General features: G+C 42.6%; 1 protein-coding gene across 6 annotated transcripts in view; it reads right to left on the bottom strand.

The window, feature by feature from the left end:
• The window catches only part of tanc2b (tetratricopeptide repeat, ankyrin repeat and coiled-coil containing 2b), a 210,103-nt gene that overhangs the window by 15,212 nt on the left and 171,844 nt on the right, over positions 1–23,047 (bottom strand). For 3 of the 6 annotated variants that reach the window (XM_077224633.1, XM_077224634.1, XM_077224635.1), the window contains 7 exons: positions 19,984–20,109; positions 15,896–15,931; positions 14,597–14,878; positions 13,595–13,719; positions 4,321–4,552; positions 2,817–2,986; positions 370–977 (listed from right to left, as the gene is read on the bottom strand). In XM_077224633.1, coding sequence (XP_077080748.1) covers positions 370–977; positions 2,817–2,986; positions 4,321–4,552; positions 13,595–13,719; positions 14,597–14,878; positions 15,896–15,931; positions 19,984–20,109 — 1,579 coding nt within the window. The remainder of the gene's footprint in view (positions 1–369; positions 978–2,816; positions 2,987–4,320; positions 4,553–13,594; positions 13,720–14,596; positions 14,879–15,895; positions 15,932–19,983; positions 20,110–23,047) is intronic. The other 3 variants (XM_077224637.1, XM_077224636.1, XM_077224638.1) reach the window with 1 other exon arrangement.

The following is a 23,047-nucleotide window of genomic DNA, read 5'->3' as shown; positions in this document are numbered from 1 at the left end:
TTATAAACGTTCCTTAGAAAAAGACATTGCTTGTGTGAATATTGAGACAAAACAATGGCACTGACATATTTTAAGATCTGCCAGTGCAGGTTGCTTTCAGTTAAAACAGCTCAATTATGCATTTTAGTCTATGACTAGGCTTAAGCCTTTTCTAAAACCCGTGGAAAATGTCTTAAACTCAGTTTGATTGAATTTAAGGCCACAGAAAGTCTTAAATGGTATAACGTGTATATTGTTGGCTCTGTAACAAATAGTTTTTGAACCACTTCAAAACCAGCAAACCAAAAGTACATTTGTGCATTTATTTTCTTTTACTCGCCAAAGCCAATTTTTACTTGAATTCGTTATTTGAAGTAACTTTTGTCAGACCTGGGATCGCAGAGGAACTTGGTCTTCTCTCCCTCCTCTCGCCATATGAGCCATTCTCTAAAGGAAGGGTGTATGAACATGCGCGTCCCATCCCGTCTCTTCACCAGGAACACCGACAGGTTCTCCAGCCTCTGCTGGAAGTCTTCCCAGTCAAGCGTGCCCTTCACAGAGCTGGCGTTGATGGCCTGGTAGATCTGCTCATCGGTCAGCGGGTGCAGGGAAGCCAGGGTCACGTTGAGCAACGGCAGGGCCCTTTCGAAGGACGACTGCGTTGGGAAGCGCATGTTACACTGCAGGAGGTACACTTCGGCTAGACTGACCGGGACCACCTTGTAGTTGGAGCTTTTGAGCACCAGGTAGCCGCGTTCGATCAGGTCAAAGGTGAGCTTCAGGTAAAGAAAAGAGCCCTGGCTGAGGGACTTGAGGTGGGAACTGAGCTTGCCGAAACTGGTGTTGTCCATCTTGCCGTTGAGGGAGATGTTGTTCTGGATCTCTGCACTGCTGTGGATGCGGTGGAGGATGTAGCCCTGGAGATCGTGGTCGATGGCATCGTTTTCCTCCAGGGTGTCCAGAGAGATTTGGTGGAAAGGGAGAGGTTTGGTGATTTCCTGGAAGGTAGAGGTGAGAGCTCGGTAACTTTCAAAAATCATGCTTGTATTAGATTTTGTAGTTGCTTTTTGTTGTGTTGAGTACAGGCAACATGCACAATGAAATAGTAAATGTTAGTAGTTTTTTACTTTATCATGCTAAAGGAATAGTAAACACATAAATGTAAATGATTCACCCTCATGTCGTTCTAAACCCATAAGACTTTGGTTTATCTTCGAAACATAAATGTTAAAAGATAAAATATATATTTTTAATGAAACCTGATACTGTCCCTCCTTTGAAAGTCAAGGTAACCAAAACTTATATGATCCATGTGATTCGAGCGGTTTAATCCAAGCCTTATGAAAAAATACGACTGCTTTCTACTATGAACAGATTTAATTTAGGCTTTTATTCTCAGAAACACACCTCTCAGACCTCTCAGGTTAAAATTTCTTAATTTGGGTTTTGAAGATTAACCAGGTTTGGAATGATATAAGGATGAAAAATGAGGATATGATTTTTATTTCTAGGCATACTTAATATTTTAACAAAATATGTTAAAACTAAAAAAAATCTATTTATATATTGATTCAATATTCCTATCATACACAGACAATAAATGCATTTATAGGTACTACAACAACAACGAACATGTTTGAAGGGTTTACAAGCAGAACAATAAACCAATTACGCAAAACAAAAAACAAAAACAAAAAACAGAGGAAAACATTTATACCTGTAATTTTTAAATGATCAAGTTTCAAAAGTTTCTAAATATGTCTGTGTCATCATAACAGGGGCAGAAATCAACAGGGTTTGGGACAAAAAATCACAGAAATGGGCAAAAATGTCCATTGAATTCAAAATGTAGGGCAAAAAATGCACCCATAACAAATTTATAACATCTACTATACACTACCGTTCAAAAGTTTAAATTCATTCAGGACCACTATCGTCAAATGCGATTGACAATTAGTATACAGTTTGGATTGGCGGTATGGTTCATGGACAAGAGCAGCAATAACCCCCCTTAGGGGAAACACAACAGAACTAACATTAATGTATGCAGATATCATTAATTCAAGATTTTAAAGTACAACATCATTTAAGAATTTAGTCTGATTCAAAGGGGAATCAGAATGCCAAATCCTGACTGAGAGGTGGAGCTGGGGAGGGAGGAGGGTAATGAGCTCCTGAGAAACGCGATAGCGGCTGATAATACTGAAGGAGCTTATATATGTGTATATATATATATATATATATATATATATATATATATATATATATACAGTGATAGGCTTCGTATTCCTATAGGTAGACGTGGATCAACTGAGCGTCAGTGATACGAGCTTGACTAACGTGACCTGCCAGAAATGACGCTATGCTTGATGATTATGCTTGACGACTGTTTCCATGTTTCTTGAGCAGCAAATCATCATATTATACTGATTTCTGAAGGATCATGTGACACTGAAGACTGGAGTAATGATGCTGAAAATTCAGCTTTGATCACAGGAATAAATTACATTTAACACTATATTACAATACAAAACAGTTATTTTAAACTGTAATAATATTTCACAATATTACTGTTCGACTATCTTTATGATCAAAGTGTATAAGAGTTTCTTTCAAAAACATTACAAAAATGTACTGACCCCAAACATTTTTAATATTCTATTTTTAGTCTAGGTATACATATATATGAGATTTACTGGATTTAATTATTCAGATACCTAAATTGTATACTGCCTGTACAGATGACACACTATATTATTACACAATTAGAAAAATATGCCCTCATAAATTTGTGAATCAATTCCAGAGGGCAAATATTGTAAAAATGCAGAGTTTACCTGCAGCGAGGTCCTGACAGTCACCACCAGTTTGAGCCAGACTGGAAACTTGTTGATGGTCTTACAGAGGAAAGACACAATGGTGTCTCCATAGTCTGGTTTGTGGAACTCAGCCTCATTCAGACCATCAATGAGAATGATAAGGTCTTCATCCGGAGTGATCTTCCTCTCTGAGAAAAACAACAACATACACACTTTTACAAACATTTTGCACCATTTTAGATTCAAGATACAATGACAAACACAAACTCTTGTGGAATCAGGTCATGCGTTTGTTTCAGGGTTATTATAGTAAACTGAAACTAAAAATAAAACTGTAAAAAAAAAGGTAACACTTTACAATAAGGTTTCATTAGTTAATGTATTAACTAACATGAACTAACCATGAGCAATACATTTGAAACTCTATTTGTAAATCTTTGTTAACTTAGATCATATAATTACAGCTGTTAATTGTTTGTTCGTAGTTCCCTAGTGAAAATGTATTACTAAGTATACTACAAACCATTAACATATTCACTGACATATCGCTTGAGACTAACTGATATACATATTATAATTAAACTTTATTTGGAGTACTTCTTTATTGCACAATAAACATTTCTTGATATTAAGACTAAAATGTGTTTTAATATCACTATTTTTAAGGATAGTAAGATCTCTGTATAATATCAGTCTTTAAAAGCAAGATATTTAAAGTGTACTAGAAATAGTTCCACTTTAGCACAATCAAATATACTTAAGTATATATTTAGTTGGACCTCAGCACTATTTCTGGGAAACTAAGTTAAGTAATGTTGTACTTAACTAACATTAAGTACTACATTAGTTGTTAATTTTTAATTTAAACTATTTTTAATAGTTTTTAGTTTTTTATTTAGGCAGTAATTTAGTAAATTAGTTAACTATACCAATTTAGTATACCAAATGCACAATTGCAGGGTATTCACATTAAGTACATAAATATGTAAATGTATTTGTAGTATACTTAGTATAAAATAAATATATTTCAAACATATTTTAGTATATTTATTTTCAAATTTTAAAATGAACAAAGATTAATAAATGCTGTAAAAGTGCAGTTCATCATTAGTTCATGTTAACTAATGTAGTTAACTAATGTAAACTAAAGAAACCTTATTGTAAAGTGTAACCAAAATGAAAAACATTTTTGATGCTTGAAATAAAGTAAAAGATATAATTTTAATAATAAAATATAAATTTAAACTTGCTATGGCATCATTTTGCATTCTCATGCAATGATTTTTCATTCAGTTTAACTTGATGTACTAAAATAACAAACTAAAACTTAAATAAAAAGTAATAAGAACTATATAGACCTGACAAAAGGCAGAAAAAAACTTTAACTAAAACAAAAAAATAAAAACAAATTCAAAATATGAATAAAAACTGTAATATTATCTGAATGACTACTGTGTCTATTATGACTATGCCATGTCAAATTGCAAGTCACTTTGTATGCATGAATATAATGTGCACATGCCTTTATAAAGTGCCTCCAGAGGTTCGAGCACCCCTCGTCTGAAGGCAGTGGGGGGGTCCTGGACGCAGGAGCGCAGACTTAGCATGCTCTGTATGTGTGGCTCTTTCAACAGCAGCTCTCTGTATGCGGCGAGCTGTGGCGAGCGACACAGCAGTGCCGCCACGTTGTGCACAAACTCCGGCACCAGGCAGGTGTAAGCGTTATCAGCCTGACAGTAGTGATACGCCACCACCTGCAGGGGGCAGCAAACACAAGAGCAAGTGAGAGGGGCCGGAGCGCCGATTAAGCTGATCTAGGGACAGTCTGCTATAATTACAAAACAATTATAAAATGTTACTAATAATATCGATGTTTTAGATGATGATGTGGAACAACAGTACTCAAATGAAGAGCAGGAAAACAATATGCTGCTGCTGTAGTGCATCTTTATTTGTCCCCTGAGAGGAACTAGTGCTGAATTGCAAACTTTTTCTCCCTCAATTTGGAACAAGGCCCTGACGAGCCTTTTATCAGGAGTTTCAGTGGGACGCCCATCTTTGAGACAAGTGCCTTTAATTGGTTCCATTAAAGCAGTAATTATATTAATTGGCTGCTTTACTTGATTTGACGGGCAAACAACTTGAAGATTACACAGCATTTTCTGAGGTAGAGATAAAAGATTATGCCACCAAAAAGTATATATTATTTAAGTAACACTGTCCAACAATGGCACCAGCAGATAAAGATTCACAGAGAGGCAGTGTTTCTTTTTGAGAGAGCTCATTTGCTTTGTGATGATGGGTATCACCAATTTAAGAATCTGTTTAAGATCTGCTATGACCTAACCTAACATCCGATGACAAAACTAAGCTGAACTTCATTTCAACGGCATTCAAGCGCAACATGATGATCAGTTTACTGATTAGAACTATCTTTCCTACTGAGGCTCTGTTTACACCTGGTATTAAGATGTGTTTTGGTTGATCGGATCACAAGTGGACAGACACATTCCCGTTTACACCTAGTGTTTTAATCCGTCTCTTTAATCCATTTTCAACCACTTCTGTCCTGATTTCTTTGAGGGGAGGGACTATGGCCGGGTAAATGTATAGGCTTTTTAGATCTTATGATCTAATGGACAAAATAAGCTCATACAATTTACATAAGAACACGCCTGGAGTCGACTGAAAAACACACAGAGAGCATCGGCTTTAGTTTCTGCTCTGACAGCCACAGCCAGTGTGTATTAGAAATCAGGAATGATGAGAGAACGTTGAGTTTGTTACGTTTTTCACCTCTCCAAACCAAACTTGACCACATGAGCGTTTACACTACTAAAGCAATCCGGTTGAACGTGTTTTCAACTCCCTCTGGAAGTGGTCGAAAGTGGACAAGCTCAAAACGTTTTAAACCCCGTTTACAGCTGTATTTAGTGTCGTCCACTTGTGATCCGATCAATCAAAACACATCTTAACACCAGGTGTAAACCGGGCCTAAGAGTTCAACTATGTGTGAATATTTACATGTCTTTAGTTCTCATGACCAGGTGCTGCTTAAACCATTTGAGTTTCAATTATTTTTTAGGAACAAGCATTGCTAAATCTCTGTATTGTCTTTAGATACTTCGGTTAAGTGGTCACTTCTGAGGCTGTGTGTAAGGTCAGCACCTACTGAATGCCTATAAAATACAATGTATCACTGCCTTAGCCAGACTTGATGACTGCAGTGAGCAAGCAACACATTCTCAATAACCAATCCTGCTGATACACCCGAGTCTCCTGGTCTACGCTTCGGCGTTTCTTACAGCAACAATGATCTGTTATATGGTGTGTTTCAGACTAAAATCTATTTTTGTCGGAGCAGCTAAATACAACATGAAACATGACATATTGATTGGAAAATTGTATTACAATGATTTTAATTACAAAACGCTTGCACAAGAAACCTTTAAAGAATTCAAAGTTTCTCAAGGGAACGCAAAACAAAGGTGCAAAGCGTTTATGAGTAAATGCTAAGTTCCCTTTCGTTGTCACTCCGAGTTACGTCGGATGACGACGAATGGGGTTTCGCTTAGAAAGCCTATCAACTTCGAGTATTACAAAACGAGCCAATGGCAAAGAAATGCCATGGGTCTGCGGAATTTGCATGACGTAACTCCGCCCCACCTCGTGGGTATAAAAGGAGGACGCCAGCAACAGGCAGATATGTTTTCGCTTCGGAGCCAAGTGTAATTCTTCACTCCTTAAGCTATCTCTGATTGTCAGCTTCTTACGAGACGAGCAACTCTCCAGTGTTGGTGTGACGGCGATCTCCCGGCGAGTGCACACTTCCTGCTTATCTGAGCGTGGTTTGCCAGCGAGTGTGTTCTCCGCGGGCGCTTCAGCACTGAGTTTCTCTCACAAAAAGAGCTTGCACGCGGCACGTCTTTTTAAAGATGCCTCGCCCGTGCACTTCTGGTTGCGGTCGACTGGTGTCTGACTCTGATGGGCACGAGCGCTGCTTGGTGTGTTTGGGCTTTGATCACGCTAAAGCAGCGCTCGTGGATGAGTCATGTTCTTTCTGTGGGAACATGACCATCGCAACACTTAGATCGAGACTCAAGGATCTCGCAAGAGTGAGAGTCCCCTCATCCACACCCCGATCTAGCGCCTCCTCGAGAGGCTCTACTTCGGCTGGTGGCCAGGGTGATCTGAGGGTGACTGTGTGGAACAAAGCGCCGACTATGTGTCCGTGCCCCGCAGCACCTTCTCCAGTGTTGCAACCCGCGAGTGTTCAGGGGATCATCGCGGGACCGTCCTTTGAGGTCCCGCGAGTGTCCTTTGGCGCTCCAGAGGAAGATGCGATGTCGATCGCAGCATCACTAGGCGGGTCTGATTCGTCTGGAAGTGACGACTCGTCACAGCTGCCACCCTCGGGTGTGAATACGGCTGTGGCTCAGTCTGATCCAGAGATGACGGCCATGCTTTCCCGGGCGGCCGCGAGCATCGGTTTGGAGTGGAACCCTCCACCCTGTCCTGAGCGCTCGCGGCTGGACGATTGGTTTTTGGGTGCAGCTGCGGCTTCCCGTCCTCAGCCTGCCCCAATACCTTTCTTCCCGGACGTGCATGATGAAATCTCGAAGTCCTGGAAGACTCCCATGTCTTCCCGCGACCGCTCGTTGATTTCATCCGCCTTTCCTCCCCTCGATGGGGCAGCTGCCCGTGGGTACACTGGGCTCCCCCCGGTTGAGCGTTCTGTTGCGATGCAGTTGTGTCCTCAGAGTGCCTCTTCTCGCGGCGAGCCTAAGCACCCATCCAAGGCCTGTAGGTTCTCGTCTACCCTAGTGGCGAAGTCCTACAGAGCGGCGGGACAGGCGGCTGCCTCTTTGCATGCCATGGCCACTCTGCAGGTCTATCAGGCGCAGATGCTAAGGGACATGCACGAGGGTAGGACGGACCCAGGGCTCTTCGATGAGCTGCGCGCCGCCACCGACCTCGCCCTCCGGGCGACGAAGGTGACCGCACGCTCCCTGGGTCTGGTGATGTCCACAGCTGTGGTCCAGGAGAGACACTTGTGGCTGAACCTGGCTGACATGCGGGACGCTGAGCGCTCTCGCCTGCTCGACTCCCCCATGTCCCAGGCCGGCCTATTCGGCGGTGCGGTGGAGGATTTCGCCCAACAGTTCTCCACCGCCCAGAAACAGACTGAGGCCATTAGGCACATTCTGCCCCGACGGCCCGCTGCTGCCTCCACCCAGCCGACCGGGCAGATCCCTCAGTCTGTTCGCCGCCGAGGGCGCCCTCCTGCGGCTCCCGCCCCTCCCGCCCGGCCAAAGCAGCAGCCTCCACCCAGGCCCGGTCGCGGAGGAAGCCGTAAGAAGGCGCCCCAGCCCTCTCCAGCCCCGCCCCCCGCTAAACGCCGGGCCAAGCGGCGCTCCTGAGACGGGCTGCTCAGGGATGTTGAAAATTACTTCTCAGGAGATGGTAGCAGGACCACTCCTTCCCCCGGTGGAGGGCCGGGGGAGAATCTTTTGTTCTCCACTCCCCGCTGCTCACCCACGGGTGGGCAGCACCCTAATGTGGTTAAAGAAAGAAGTAACATTTCCATCCCTGAGCACACAGAGTTCTCGGACGACACGGTGCGCCGCCTCCGAGCCGTGCACCCCTCGTCCCCCTCTGTCCCAGAGCCGGCTGGCAGTGCGCGCCGTCCCCGGACCGTGCCGCTCCCTTCCGCCTCTGTCGCCAGCCCCCGGGCAGAGCAGACCCCCGTGGAACGTTCTTCCTTCCCTGGTCTCCTCTGTCAGGGCGCGGTTAATGACTGTGCCCCCACACCGGGCCGCTATGCCGTCCACGTCCGGGCCAGTCATTCCGCCCTGCTGCACCATCGGTGGGAAGTCTGTGGTCCGTATGACCCCGCTGGTACAGTTTTTGGGAGCCTGGCTAGAGCTCCCCCTCCTGTCCCGCTGGGTCGCACGGACGATCAGGCTCGGCTACGCGATTCAGTTCGCGCGGTCTCCTCCCCGCTTCAGGGGAGTCCGCTCCACTTTGGTCGGTGGCAACGCCCCTATCATGAGAGCCGAGATCGCCACCCTGCTGGCGAAGGGTGCGATCGAGACCGTCCCTCCGGCCGAGATGAGGACCGGCTTCTACAGCCCGTACTTCATTGTCCCCAAGAAAACCGGTGGGTTACGACCAATCCTGGACCTGCGTGTGCTGAACCGTTCCCTTCACAGGCTGCCGTTCAAGATGCTCACTGCCAAACACATTCTCGGATGTGTGCGGCCCCAGGATTGGTTTGCAGCAATCGACCTGAAGGACGCCTACTTTCATGTCTCCATTCTCCCTCGACACAGACCGTTCCTTCGGTTTGCCTTCGAGGGGCAGGCATACCAGTACGCGGTTCTCCCTTTCGGGCTAGCCCTGTCTCCTCGCGTCTTCACGAAGGTCGTCGAGGCTGCCCTTGTTCCCCTTCGGGAACACGGGGTTCGTATCCTGAACTACATCGACGACTGGCTGATCCTAGCTCACTCTCGAGACCAGGTATGCGAACACAGGGACCTAGTGCTCCGGCACCTAGCTCGTCTGGGCCTTCGGGTCAACTGGGAAAAGAGCAAACTTTGCCCAGTGCAGAGGATCTCTTTTCTCGGTATGGACATCGACTCGGTCGCCATGTCCGCGCAGCTTACGAGCGAGCGCGCGCAGTCACTGCTGACTTGCCTGAGACAGTTCAAGGGCAAGAGTGCGGTTCCACTGAAACTCTTTCAGAGGCTCCTGGGGCATATGGCATCTGCAGCCGTGGCAACACCGCTCGGATTGCTTCATATGAGACCGCTTCAGCTTTGGCTTCGCGACCGAGTCCCGAGGTGGGCATGGCAACACGGCACCTTCCGAGTAACTGTTACTCCGTCCTGCCGTCAGACCTTCACCCCGTGGTCGGACCTCAGTTTTCTACGGGCCGGAGTGCCCCTGGAACGAGCTTCGCGGCATGTTGTTGTAACGACAGATGCCTCCTCCACGGGCTGGGGTGCCATGTGCAATGGACGTGCCGCCGCGGGCTCCTGGACAGGACCCCGCCGCCTCTGGCACATCAATTGCCTCGAGTTGCTGGCCGTACGTCTTGCTCTGCGCCGCTTCCGGGCCGTGCTCAAGAACCAACACGTACTAGTCCGTTCAGACAATACCGCCACTGTAGCGTACATCAACCATCAAGGTGGTCTACGCTCCCGCCGTATGTCGCAACTCGCCCGCCACCTCCTCATATGGAGTCAGAAGCATCTGAGGTCGCTTCATGCCATTTACATCCCCGGAGCCCTGAACTGTGCAGCCGACGAGCTCTCACGGCTTCAGCCCCTCCCGGGAGATTGGCGACTCCATCCCCAGTCGGTTCAGCTGATTTGGGACCAGTTCGGGGACGCACAGATAGATCTGTTTGCCTCTCACGACTCGACCCATTGCGCCCTGTACTATTCCCTGACCGAGGGCACGCTCGGCACGGATGCACTGGCGCACAGCTGGCCGCGGGGCCGCAAATATGCGTTTCCCCCAGTGAGCCTTCTTGCGCAGACCCTGCGCAAGGTCAGGGAGGACGAGGAGCAGGTCATTCTGGTCGCGCCATACTGGCCCGCCCGGACCTGGTTCTCCGAACTAGTACTCCTCGCGACAGCACCTCCCTGGCCGATTCCCCTGAGGAAGGACCTCCTTTCTCAGGGACGGGGCACCCTATGGCACCCTCGTCCCGATCTTTGGAACCTCCACGTGTGGCTCCTGGACGGGACGAAGCAGGTTTGAGTACCCTTCCACCTACGGTGGCGGCTACCATCACTTCCGCTAGAGCGTCGTCCACGAGACACGTCTACGCGTTGAAGTGGAACCTCTTCGTCAACTGGTGCTCTTCTCTTCTAGAAGACCCCCGGAGATGTTCGATTAGTGTCGTGCTTTCCTTCCTTCAAGATAGGCTGGAGCGAAGGCTGTCTCCCTCCACCCTGAAAGTCTATGTTGCCGCCATTGCCGCACACCATGACCCAGTCGAAGGTAAGTCTGTTGGAAGGCACGACCTGATCATCAGGTTCCTGAGAGGAGCGAGGAGACTGAATCCTCCTCGTCCTCCTCTCGTTCCCTCTTGGGACCTCTCAGTGGTTCTAACTGCCCTGCGGAGTGCTCCCTTTGAGCCTTTGCAATCAGTGGAGCTTAAGTTCCTGTCTATGAAGACAGCGCTCCTGGTTGCATTGGCCTCCATCAAGAGGGTGGGGGACTTGCATGCATTCTCCGTTGACGAAGCGTGCCTGGAATTTGGGCCGGCTTACTCTCACGTGATCCTGAGACCCCGGCCTGGATATGTGCCCAAGGTTCCTACCACTCCCTTCCGGGACCAGGTGGTGAACCTGCAAGCGCTGCCCCCGGAGGAGGCAGACCCAGCCTTGGCACTGCTCTGTCCAGTACGCGCCCTCCGCGCCTATGTAGACAGGACGCAGTGTTTCAGGACCTCAGACCAGCTCTTTGTCTGTTATGGTGGGAAGCTGAAGGGAAAGGCTCTCTCCAAGCAAAGGTTGTCTCACTGGATAGTGGACGCCATTGCCTTGGCATACCAGCAGCAAGGTCGACCGTGCCCCCTTGGTGTGACCGCCCACTCCACCCGGAGTGTGGCATCCTCTTGGGCTCTAGCGCATGGCGCCTCGCTAACAGACATCTGCAGAGCTGCAGGCTGGGCGACACCTAACACATTCGCCAGATTCTACAATCTCCGAGTGGAGCCAGTGTCCTCTCATGTACTCGCTTCAACCAGCTAGTACTGGACCCGCTCAGGTGTCTTCGCTTGCTCGCCATTCCACTCCACGGACTGGATACGTGCGATATTCTCCTCAGGTGAGCTTCCCCAAAAAGCCCTGAGTTCCTCCAGCACTCCTGACGTTGGCGCCAGTGTCTATTGCCTGTGCGTCGGCTAGGTGCCTCCCGTGTGCATGGTCCCTCCTCTGAGCGACCCCCACATGTGTATTTCCACTGTAAGCCTCTCTGAGCGTGTGTCTTTCCCTTGGCAAGCCACCTTGCCACCCCTGGGGTTGAAATATTCCACCTGCGGCTGGACACCCCAGTGTTCTCCATATGTCTCCTTCGGGTCATATGTGTATTCTCTAAGTCCCCCCCCCCCCTCTGGGTTGGCAGTAAAAGCGCTTTTGGCGCTTGGCGTGTGTTAATATTAGGCCCTGATATGTGTGTGTGTGTGTGTCTGTGAACTTTGATGTCCATAAAATATCTAAACGTCACGTATTGACCTCTTGACTGAACTCAAAGAACACTAACTTCAAAGCTGCGTTGTTTGCAATGCAGGAAAGTAGAATATATTGTAAATTTTAACATTACAAATGTATTGTTAGTGGTTATGGTTATTTGTGATTTAATAGCCTACTTATTCAAAACAAATGGCTAAAGCGTGACATTAGATCCTGTCGCTGATATACGTTGCAGAGTGAAGTAATTTCCCCTTTAATGATGGCTCATTAAAGTTTAATAGTGGACAAGTGCAAGGTTTCTGAAATGAATAAACATAAAAACATTAAAATATCTACATTGTAGATACAGTGGCTGCATTATATATAAAAATAAATAAATATATATATTACAGATTTCAGATTTAGATATTATTTATTAAATCGATCAAAAGTGACAGTAAAAGATTTTTAGTTCAAAGAAATCCTCCTCTTTTGAACTTTCTATCAATCTAAGAATCCTGGAAAAAAATGTATCACTGTTTCTACAAAAAGCAGGAGAACTGTTTTAAACATCGATAATGATAAGAAATGTTTCTTGAGCAGCAAATAAACATATTAGAGTGATTTCTGAAGGATCAGGTGACATAAGAAAAACAGTTATTTTAAATTGCAACAATACTTCGCAATATTACTGTTTTTACTGTATGTTTGATGAAATAAATGCAGTCTTGGTGAGCATGCATGAGTGTGGTGCTACTCCTGTTCGGTTCACACCTCAATGCATATTGCAGAGCTCTGTTACGGCACCATTTAGAGGATTCAGAGAAACTTGGTGATCAAGGTTGGCTAAAACACAACCCACAAGGTTTTAACCTCCTAAAGTCTTGCCCATGTTGAAATTCCCCATGAGTCACTCATGCATTCTCACCAAGGCTGCATTTATTTTCTATTCAGTTTTTGATGTGCACTGTTGCCGCATCTCTGCATGATAATTCAGTTTGATGTGCACTATTGTGGACTCTAGAGAAAGGATTTAAAAAATCAAGAACAACTAACACCAGAAACAGCATCTCAAGCCCACAAACTCAAAAGAGCATTTAATGCGGTGTGATGGACTAACAGGGAAAGCCACGGTCATTTCGATCCAGTGGCACACAGGCCTGGTGTTCTTTGAAAGCATCGAGAGATCTACGCAAGGCAAATCAACCCACAGGTGGAGGAGATGATGGAAAAATGAGACGTAGACGCAGAATCATGACAGCCAGAGAGAGGATCAACCATACTAGAATACTAATTCACTCATACAAATGTTTTAAAATAACTTAAACCATACAAAAGGGTAGAAAGTGAGAGTCGATTATTAATGCATTGACTTAACTAGATCTTGTAGCATGGCAAGGAAATTGCTTTCTACCTGAATAAATATTTTATGAGGCTCAACTTCTCTTTTTTAAACATATCTGCATAATGCAATAGCTGAGACCATGACAGCAAGCCCACACAGGTTAAGACGGGCATTTTGTGTGTGAGTAGAAGCAATTCTTCCGGTCAACGGGATCTATTGTGAGAAGATTAATGTGAGAACCTGTGTGTGTGTGTGTGTGATTGTACCTGTGACGCAAGCCTCCTCATGGCCTCCTCCTGTCTCCTCCTCATTTCTGGAGTTCCAGGGCAACTTCCTCCTCCCAGTGTACCATGGGAAGGCTGCGGTTGTGTGAGAGGGATGCCTTCTCCATCTGACCACACACATGAAAACAATGAATTATATTTAACACAGGATCATTGGAATAACATGCCTGTGGCGACAATTCAGCAAAATAATGTTAGGTTGTCTCTTGAGTGTTCTGCTGCACTCTCAAAGTGAAATGTCCAGTGAGTTCAGTTTTATCCAAAACAGATGAACGTGAATCAGGCAATGTTTTATTACGATATATGTTGTTAGCATGGCGACAGTTCAGTTAAAGTTAAGGTTAATTCTCTATCGTGTTGAAAAGCTGTCACTGGGACTTTACCCTTTTAAACACACTAAAAATGGATGGTTTTAACCCAATATTTGGGTCAAATATGGACAAACCTAGCCGTTGGGTTAAATAATTTTTTTAAATTATAATTTTTAACCCAATGTTTAAAATAACCCAGCATTTTTTAGAGTGAAAGGCACTAATATGCACCCATTAGGGGTAAATAAGGTCCCAATATACACAAAGGTACCGCCCCAGTGACAGCTTTTGTACCTTTTAATCTGAGAGTGTAGCAGTACTGTTTAAGGAACTACACAAACAGAAGTCTTTATTAATCGATAATCTGCCCCTGTAGTCATAATTTGTGTGAAAAGGAATAAAAGTTGTTGGTGTTTTTCTGCCACTAGAGTTCATTTCAGCTGGAAACTGCAGTGAGTTGTGTGTAAAGGAACTTCTTTGCAGAAATGTCGGTAGAGGTAAGTTTTTGCAATTTGATTATATAATATTAATTTTGTGATTAAGTTACACACTCCCAGCCTGAATTAGCTTTAGACAAGTTCAATGCGCCACAGAAACACTGCGGCTGACAGACAGCATATGAAGTTAGTCAGTACACTCCGTAAAAGTCCCGTATGCCAATCTTAAACCTTACGTTTTGGCGAGGCCTGCGGGCTGTCAGAGGCGATCTGTCGCATGCGGTTGCCATGGCAGCTGAGCGCCACGAGGCGTGAGATGATGGCGGTCTTGCCGTAGCCAATGTTGCCCACCAGAACCACACCACGATTGGTGCCGGAGTGGGCGGAGCTGAGGTAGGCGTCGATCTCCTGGAAGAGCCAATCACGGCCAGTGAACACTGAGTCCATGGTGATGCTGGGCACCTCGAAGAGCAGCGGCTTCAGAGCGATGTCCTGCAGTCTGTACGGAGCGAATCGCACTGGGGATGGAGAAGAAGTAGAACAATGAATGTCTATGAGAATATACACTCAAACACGCATGCACCCTCTCAAACCTCACAAACACACACAAATAATCCAAATGCATTTAAAAATCAATCAACAGACACGTGCACTCACAGAAAAAATCTATAATATTCATCAAAAATATGGAAATGTTATGTTGTTGTATTGATGTGAACGCTTTTTACGCTTTTTTTTGACTAATCATATGAATAAATATTTTTTTATTTTTAAATAAATGTTTAAAGTAATATTTTAAATTGTAATTATAATAATTAAATACATATTATACAAATTAAAATAAATGTTACAATTTTGAATAAATTACTTTAAATATTTTTTTTACTAAATTGTTAATTTTTTATAAATCAATTTGATTAGTCTTTCATGAAAAAAATTGGATAGGATAGATAATTTATAATAATAATTAATAATATTTTATTAGATTATATTATAATGCATATATGTCCATTTACATAAAACAAATAACATTTTATATAAATAACCTATTATCACTAGAAATATGTCCATAATAATATAATATAATATAATATAATATAATATAATATAATATAATATAATATAATATAATATAATATAATATATCCTGGAATATGACCATGATCCTACATCCTATCCTAAATGGTTGTTGTAAGAAATGAAAAGCTACACACCATTTAGGGTTAGAAGAACTGTTGCCAAAAATATAACAATATAATATAATAAATATAATAATCACTGCAATAATATAATATAATAATTTAATAATATAATTGTAAACAAAAGTTTTGGAAAATGAAGCATAAAATAAAATAAATAAATAAAAATAGATTTCATAGGGCCCCACGTTTCCACACCTACCAGACAACTAATTCATCCACATCACAAAATACAGAATGATACAGCAGTTCCAGAAGATCATACACACAAGGAGACATTACACACAGTACAGGAGGACAGAGATCAGATCAGCCTGTGCAGGAACACACACTTACGTGACTGTGACTGCCAGGCATGACTGTTAGCGGAAGCTGAGACAGGAGAGAGAAAGAGAGAGAGAAGAGAGAGAGAAGAGAGAGAGAGAGAGTGAGAGAGTGAGAGAGAGAGAGAGAGAGTGAGAGAGTGAGAGAGTGAGAGAGAGTGAGAGAGAGAGAGAGAGAAGAGAGAGTGTGTGAGAGAGAGAGAGAGAGAGAGAAGAGAGAGAGAGAGAGAGAGAGAGAGAGAGAGAGAGAGAGAGGAGAGAGAGAGAGCTTGCACTTAAAAAGCTAATCACTCGAAATAAAAAAATATGCAGTGCAGAAGGACTTTCGGTGAGACGAGGAAACGTGAGACGGATTAAAGCAAAAAAACATTAAATCACATCTGTGCATTAAAAGCGCCACTTTCATGGGCCAAAGATCTTAAGATCCAACGTTTACACTTGTTAAGTGGCAAATGCAAGTACATGAAGTTTTTTGATATGTTGATAGTGATAGTCTGGCCATCAAAGACATTCAAGTGACTGTCTCCTGCTCGGATCTCTCACGGTGTGTCATTAAGGGGACACAAATTAAGTAAGATGTATTTATGCCTGATCAATTAAAATTGACCTAATTAATTAGTATAGTGTTCATGTCTGATTTGCTGAAAGGCAAGAAACTGATTGCCTGAACTTTCACAAGAACTTCATCAACACCAAACCACAAAAGTGCTTCTTTTAATTAATTTCAACAAGTATGAAATATTAAGTCAAGTACACTTTGGGGTAAAAGAATATGATAATCAAACATTATAGTGGTTTTTGATACCATTACTGTAACATAGTACTGGTAAAACAGTTGAACACACACCTGAAGTACTGCAAATCAAGCGTCTGGTTTAAGGATCAGTCAGGACAGTAAATAGCTCACATTGAGAGCTAGTAATCCATTTAAGAGGTGAAATAAGCCGTCTCTCACACACAGAAGGACAATCATGATGACGTGAGATAGTGTTTCATTGAGAGGGGTGACACACAGTAAAGTGGTGTAGTTATGTTACTGTAAAGGAATGTTACGTGTTTAATACACGTTAAACTCCATCGACCGCATTCGTGGCATAATGTTCACTGCCAGAGAAAAAAAAATCTAATCAACCCTTTTTTAAATGTTCGCCGTTCAAATATTCTGCAGTTCTCTGAGTAAAACAGTCAGGATTTTTCTATTTCAAAGTTTAGGGTCAGAAAGATTTTTGCCTTGAAGGAAATTAATATTTTTATTTGGCAAGGACACATTAAATTGATCAAAATTGACATTAAAGATATTTATAATGTTACGAAAGATTTCTATTTCAAATATATGCTGCTCTTTTGAACTTTCTATTCTTTGAATAATCATGAAAAAAATTATCACGGTTTCCTCAACTGTTTTCGACACTGATAATAATCAGAAATGTTTCTTCATCAAATCATCATGTTAGAATGATTTCTGAAGGATCATGTGACTCTGAAGACTGGAGTAATGATGCTGAAAATTCAGCTTTGATCACAGGAATAAATTACATTTTACAATAAATTCACATAGAAAACATTTAAAATTGCAATAATATTTAGCAATATTACAGTTTTACTGTGACTATTTTTTATTACTGTAATTATTTTTTGAATATTACTGTTTTTGCTTGGTGAGCAGAAGAGACATCTTTTAAATACATTAGAGAATCTCTAAACTTCTGAACGGTATTTAATCTTAACTGGTATAATCTGATTGGGATAGAAGTTATAAATATTGGCTATTTTTGCAACACAACATTAGATTTTTTTTTATAGCTAAAGTAATTTATCAAATGTGGATTTTAATTTTTGTTGTTGCCTTGTTTATTCCATTATAATTATATAACATTTTGTGTGTGTGCGTGTGTGTGTGTGTATACGTGTTTGTGTCTGAGTGTGTGTCTGATTGTGTGTGTGTGTGCGTGTGTGTGTGTGTATACGTGTTTGTGTCTGAGTGTGTGTCTGATTGTGTGTGTGTGTGTGCGTGTGTGTGTGTGTGTGTGTGTGTGTGTGCGTGCGTGCGTGCGTGCGTGTGTGCGTGCGTGCGTGTGTGTGTGTGTGTGTGTGTGTGCGTGCGTGCGTGCGTGTGTGTGTGTGTGCGTGCGTGCGTGCGTGTGTGTGTGTGTGTGTGTGTGTGTGTGTGCGCGTGTGTGTGTGTGTTTGTGTGTGATTTTTGTGGCTAAAACATGTCTCGGATGTTGGGCTTGAGTTTAACTTTAGCCGTTAGTTGCTGTCAGGACGATGGTTCCTCGCGGCTCTGTTTAATAATAATCCGTATCATATGAGAGTCACCTTTGCATTCTCTCTCCTGGTCGCCAACCGGATGCAGTGAGCTATTTTAATTATTCACCAGGTGTGAGTGGCTCACCAGACCAGCAGGCGTGCGTGCGTGCGTGCGTGCGTGTGTGTGTGTGTGTGTGTGCGTCCGGGGAAACGGCGGATTCGAGGTCACGTCAAGGCCCTGGATTCCTCATTAGCTGATGAAGATAAAGCGTGTGTGTTGAGATGTGTCCTCCTCACCCACTGCACATCAACAGACGTCTGTTAAATCAGTTTCGACTCTCTTTACACGAGCATGTTTAGCACTTAAAAAATATTTAGCCCCTAAATTTAAGATTTATGTATTTAAATTGCATATCATTGCTATAGGGCAGAAACCTTGTATCTCCATATTTCATATTTTTATTTATTTTCATAAATCAACTATTGGTCAGCCTTCACATCTTTCTGTGCGGTTTGCAAAAGCTTAACCAATGAAGAGCTTGTGATTTAACCTCGTAACTTCATTGGATCTTGAACTGTCAGTCAAACCTCGTAATTCCACCATCCTCTATCGTGAATGAAGTGCGACATACAGTTTGTACACAGTGCAGCGTTTTCTTTACTCAAGAAACAGTAATGTTTTATGTTTATTTGAGGAGAAGAGTGTCTTAGCATTTGTCGTCGAGCCAGTACTGTATTTAATAGCCTGTGCGTAGCAGTTTCGTCCGGCTAGATATAAAGCTTTTGGAGAGTTTTTGGAGATTTGAGGTTACCACCCCACAGTGACGATATAAAAATAGCCATCCATTTGGATTACACAGTTTTAACATAAAAGAACTAATAAACTTAATGTGATGCATATTTGTTAGTCATACATAAATTAAACAGGTAAGATTCCTGCACTCAAAAAACATCATGTCATAGTTTATATGAATCATTATTATCTTATTAAATTGCATCTATTTGACTTTATTTAAAGAATCTGTAACACTTCAGTTTCGGGCCCAATTCTCACTATTAATAGCATGCATATTACTACAATATTAGCTGTTTATTAGTACTTATAAAGCACATATTAATGCCTTATTCTGCATGATCATATTCTACATCCCTTAATCACCTAATACCTAAACTTAACAACTGCCTTAATAACTATTAATAAGCAGTAATTAGGAGTTTATTGAGGCAAAAGTCGTAGTTAATAGTGAGAATTGGACCCTAAATTATTAGAATCAGCGTAAATCCATTCATTGTAAAAACGTAAAGAAGAACTGTGAAACAAGAAATATTCAGTTAGTTAACATGTATGAGACTGAAACAAAATGGATTCATTGATGATAAATATATAAAGCTGGTTAATGTGAAATACTTCCAGTTTATTAGTACTATTACAGAAATCTTACCTGTTTCATTTATGTATGACTGACAAATATGCATCATATTACGTTTATGTTAAAACTGTGTAATCCAAATGGATGCAAATTTTATATGCAATTAGAATACATAAATCCTACATTTATGCATTACATTTTTGAGTGCAGCGTCTGAGTAGACACACAGACATTAACCCACAGAGACAGAGGGTAGATGGGGACGCAGCCCTGCCTTCAGCACAAACACTCGTAGTGGAAGTCAATGAGACAGAGGAAGAACAGCGGCGCCAGAAGAATGAGAGAATGAGGCTAAGCGCTGGTCTATGGACACTTTTTGACATCAAACCAAATATATTAGTGAGTTGGCATCCATGCACAGGATCAGGGTGATCTAAATCAAAGCTAAGCGACTGGACACAGTATACAGGCTGATGCTCACCTCGCAGGTCCTGCCCGGAGCGTCCCGAGGACGAGTTCTGACGGGGCATCCACAGGGAGGTGCGCAGGGGCGCGTGTCTCTGCTCATCCAAATAGGCCAAGTCCTCCAGGTGGGCCGAACTGGTGGCTAATGGGACAGAAGACACATAGTGAGAGGACGTAAAAAAGTTGAGCTCATCTAAGCTACGCATTATTATCACTATTGCTTTAGTACGCACCCAGAATGTATGCACTCATTTAAACTTGGGTAACATTGTACAGTGATGCTTACAAACACACTTTTGTCACATCCGTGTTTGCTTGAAATGCACAGCCTATTGCAGTCTGAATCTGATAAAATCCCAGATCCATAGTACAAAGTGACAGGGTGGAGATGATCACAGTGGTTTTTAAATAATCCTTTTTCCGTTGCCCACAAAAGACTGATTAAATCCGGATGAGGATGAGAGAAGGTTTGAAGCAGTCAATGTGAACACTACACATATCCGTCTTTCCAGGACTGTCCGTCTTGGTGCAAGATCGTTCCAAGCCTCTGTCTAAACTCTTGTGGTGGAACTTCTCCATTTCAGTCCTAGTGTGTTGTATAACAAAGACGTGTCTGGTGTAAAGCGAGCATGTCTAGTTCTGCTCTGACTGGACTGAGTGTGTGCGCATGCATGCTGACTGGAGAGGACTGGGAATCATGGGAAGTGAGCTGGGAAAGAACGCTTCTGTATATGGGGTGAGCGCAGCAGCTGGGAATTTTGGGGAGGGGTTGAAGTGGAGTCAGAGCGGCTAACAGAAAGATCCTGAGGACGGGACTGGTGTGAGGAGGAGCCGGGCGGATCCTGTCAATGTTACTAACAATTAGTGGAACCAGTCAACAAGGCAATTATCTACTGTTATTATTTACTCCCTGTCATATCTTTATTAACCCATATGACATTAATACGTATTTCTGGAGGAAGACGACATTTTGAAGAATCTTCTCATAGATCTTTTAATAGTTGCGGCTATCGAGCTACAGAAAAGAAAAATTAATAAATAAAATAGCACTATAAAAGTATAAAATATGGTGCAGGTTTGACGTGAGAACAGCGTTTGATGTTGTTGATGTCCAACCTTTGCCATAAGTGGAGTACTTGTTATCAAGTCGTACCCTTGTAGGATTTATATTAAAAAATAATAATTCACAGAAATTTGCACACAAAAAAAAATCATAATTACAATGGAACAGCAAGTAACAGTAAATGTGAATTTTTGAATAACTAAGTAATTTTTTTGTAAAACACTCCAATAATCACTGTATTATTTACAATTCTGAAAATCTTATTTTTTACAGCGTATGTACGATAGATATATATATACATAGATTCTGTGTCTATGGGCCGCTATACGTAAGCCGTCTGCCATATTGGAACGGTCAAAGCAAGTTGACTGAGCATTTGCAACCGTAGTTAGACGCATGAATGGATATCTATATCAATATATAGACTTCAGCAGATGGTTTTGCTAAACTATCACAACACAAGACGAAGGCATCAGCTAACACGACATTAAAACCATAGTAAAAGTAAAAACATTAAAACGTACCATAGTAAAAACCTGTAATATTGAGTTAATATATAAAAACACAAACCAACACATTCACACCTCCATTTTTTTCGGGAATTTAAATCTCAGCGGTTTCACAACCAGAAGTTGTGTGACGTTGTGGCATCATTGATTCTTACTGTCTGTGAGTGACGACAACTTGACCGTTGCAAGCTGGCGTGCGCCGACGTACGTGACTGGAGCAGTCGAATGTGGATACATGTATACATATCTATGGTTTAGACCACTTTGGTGCTTTCAAAGTGCATAATTATTATTATACAATTAATATATAATATAATATTGTTAACATAATGTTTATTATTAGTAGGGATGTGCCGGAAGACAAATTCTATGTTCGGAAAGGAAATGACGCATTCTACGGAGCCCTTAAAGGGACATGGTGATGGGAAAAAATACGAGATGGGAGGAAAAAAAAGATTTCAATGCTTTTGTGTTTTCTTGCAATTAAATTGTTTATAATTTGCAGGTATCAGGAAGCTGCTATCAATATACGGGGTATTGAAATGACTTTTGAATGCACGCCCGCTTTTCACTTTTACTTACGCGTACTCTGTGTAAAGGGAGAGGAGGTACTGACCACACATTTTACAAGATAAGATATTTGTCAATGACACTCAGACTTCCACGGACATCGTTCTGTCAGTCATCTCTCCTTACTATCTTCACGTGCACATCCCTAATTGTTAGTATTAATATTGTTAATGACCAAGCATTCACTTAATGCTTAACCTTTGATACTGCTGAATCAGTTCGAATGCATTAACATTATGAACATCAGCTATGCTAATTATTTCCCATCTGCCTTTCTGCTGTTATCTCGGGACGCTAGTCCCGAGGTAAATAGCGTTCGTCAGCTCCAGTTTGTATCCAGCCTCTCACGGAGACTTCAGATGCCCCAACGCCTGTGAAGAGACGACTCGACGCCTGTGAAGAGACGACTCAAAGCCGGCGATATGTTATGCCATAAATTAATACTTGATTAACTAACTGTATTTTTCTATGTACATTTCCGAAATGCAATTTCTGTAAAGCTGCTTTGAGACAATGTGTATTGTGAAAAGCGCTATACAAATAAATTTGAATTGAATTGAATTGAATTGTCAGTATTAATCATATTTTCATTGTTTTTTTATGTAAGAATCATGACAGGCCTAGTCAATACCGTACACTGTAAAACATTTCTAACCTCCCCAACTCAAAATGTTATCATTTAATTTAATCAATTTGCAGAATTTCACCTGGGCCAATTGAAAAATTTAGATGTGACTAGTCACTAGAAAATTTTGAGTTGGGAGGTTAGACATTTTTTACAGTGTAGCTCAAACTCATCTGAGACTCAAAGCACGTGATTTTCGAAGACTATTGACGTCTTTTCAGAGGCAGTTTGTGTTATTTTCAGTTCAATGGTTATTTTTGACAGAACATGTTCCACAGCGCTTTACAGAATGACTTTGAGCGAGTGGATGTGT

Source organism: Siphateles boraxobius, unplaced genomic scaffold (assembly GCF_051911475.1).
Source record: "Siphateles boraxobius isolate OS27281-9 unplaced genomic scaffold, OSU_SipBor_1 90, whole genome shotgun sequence".
Taxonomy (NCBI): domain Eukaryota; kingdom Metazoa; phylum Chordata; class Actinopteri; order Cypriniformes; family Leuciscidae; genus Siphateles; species Siphateles boraxobius.
The sequence above is the reverse complement of the archived record's forward strand: the minus strand, read 5'-3'. Positions and strand labels throughout refer to the sequence as shown.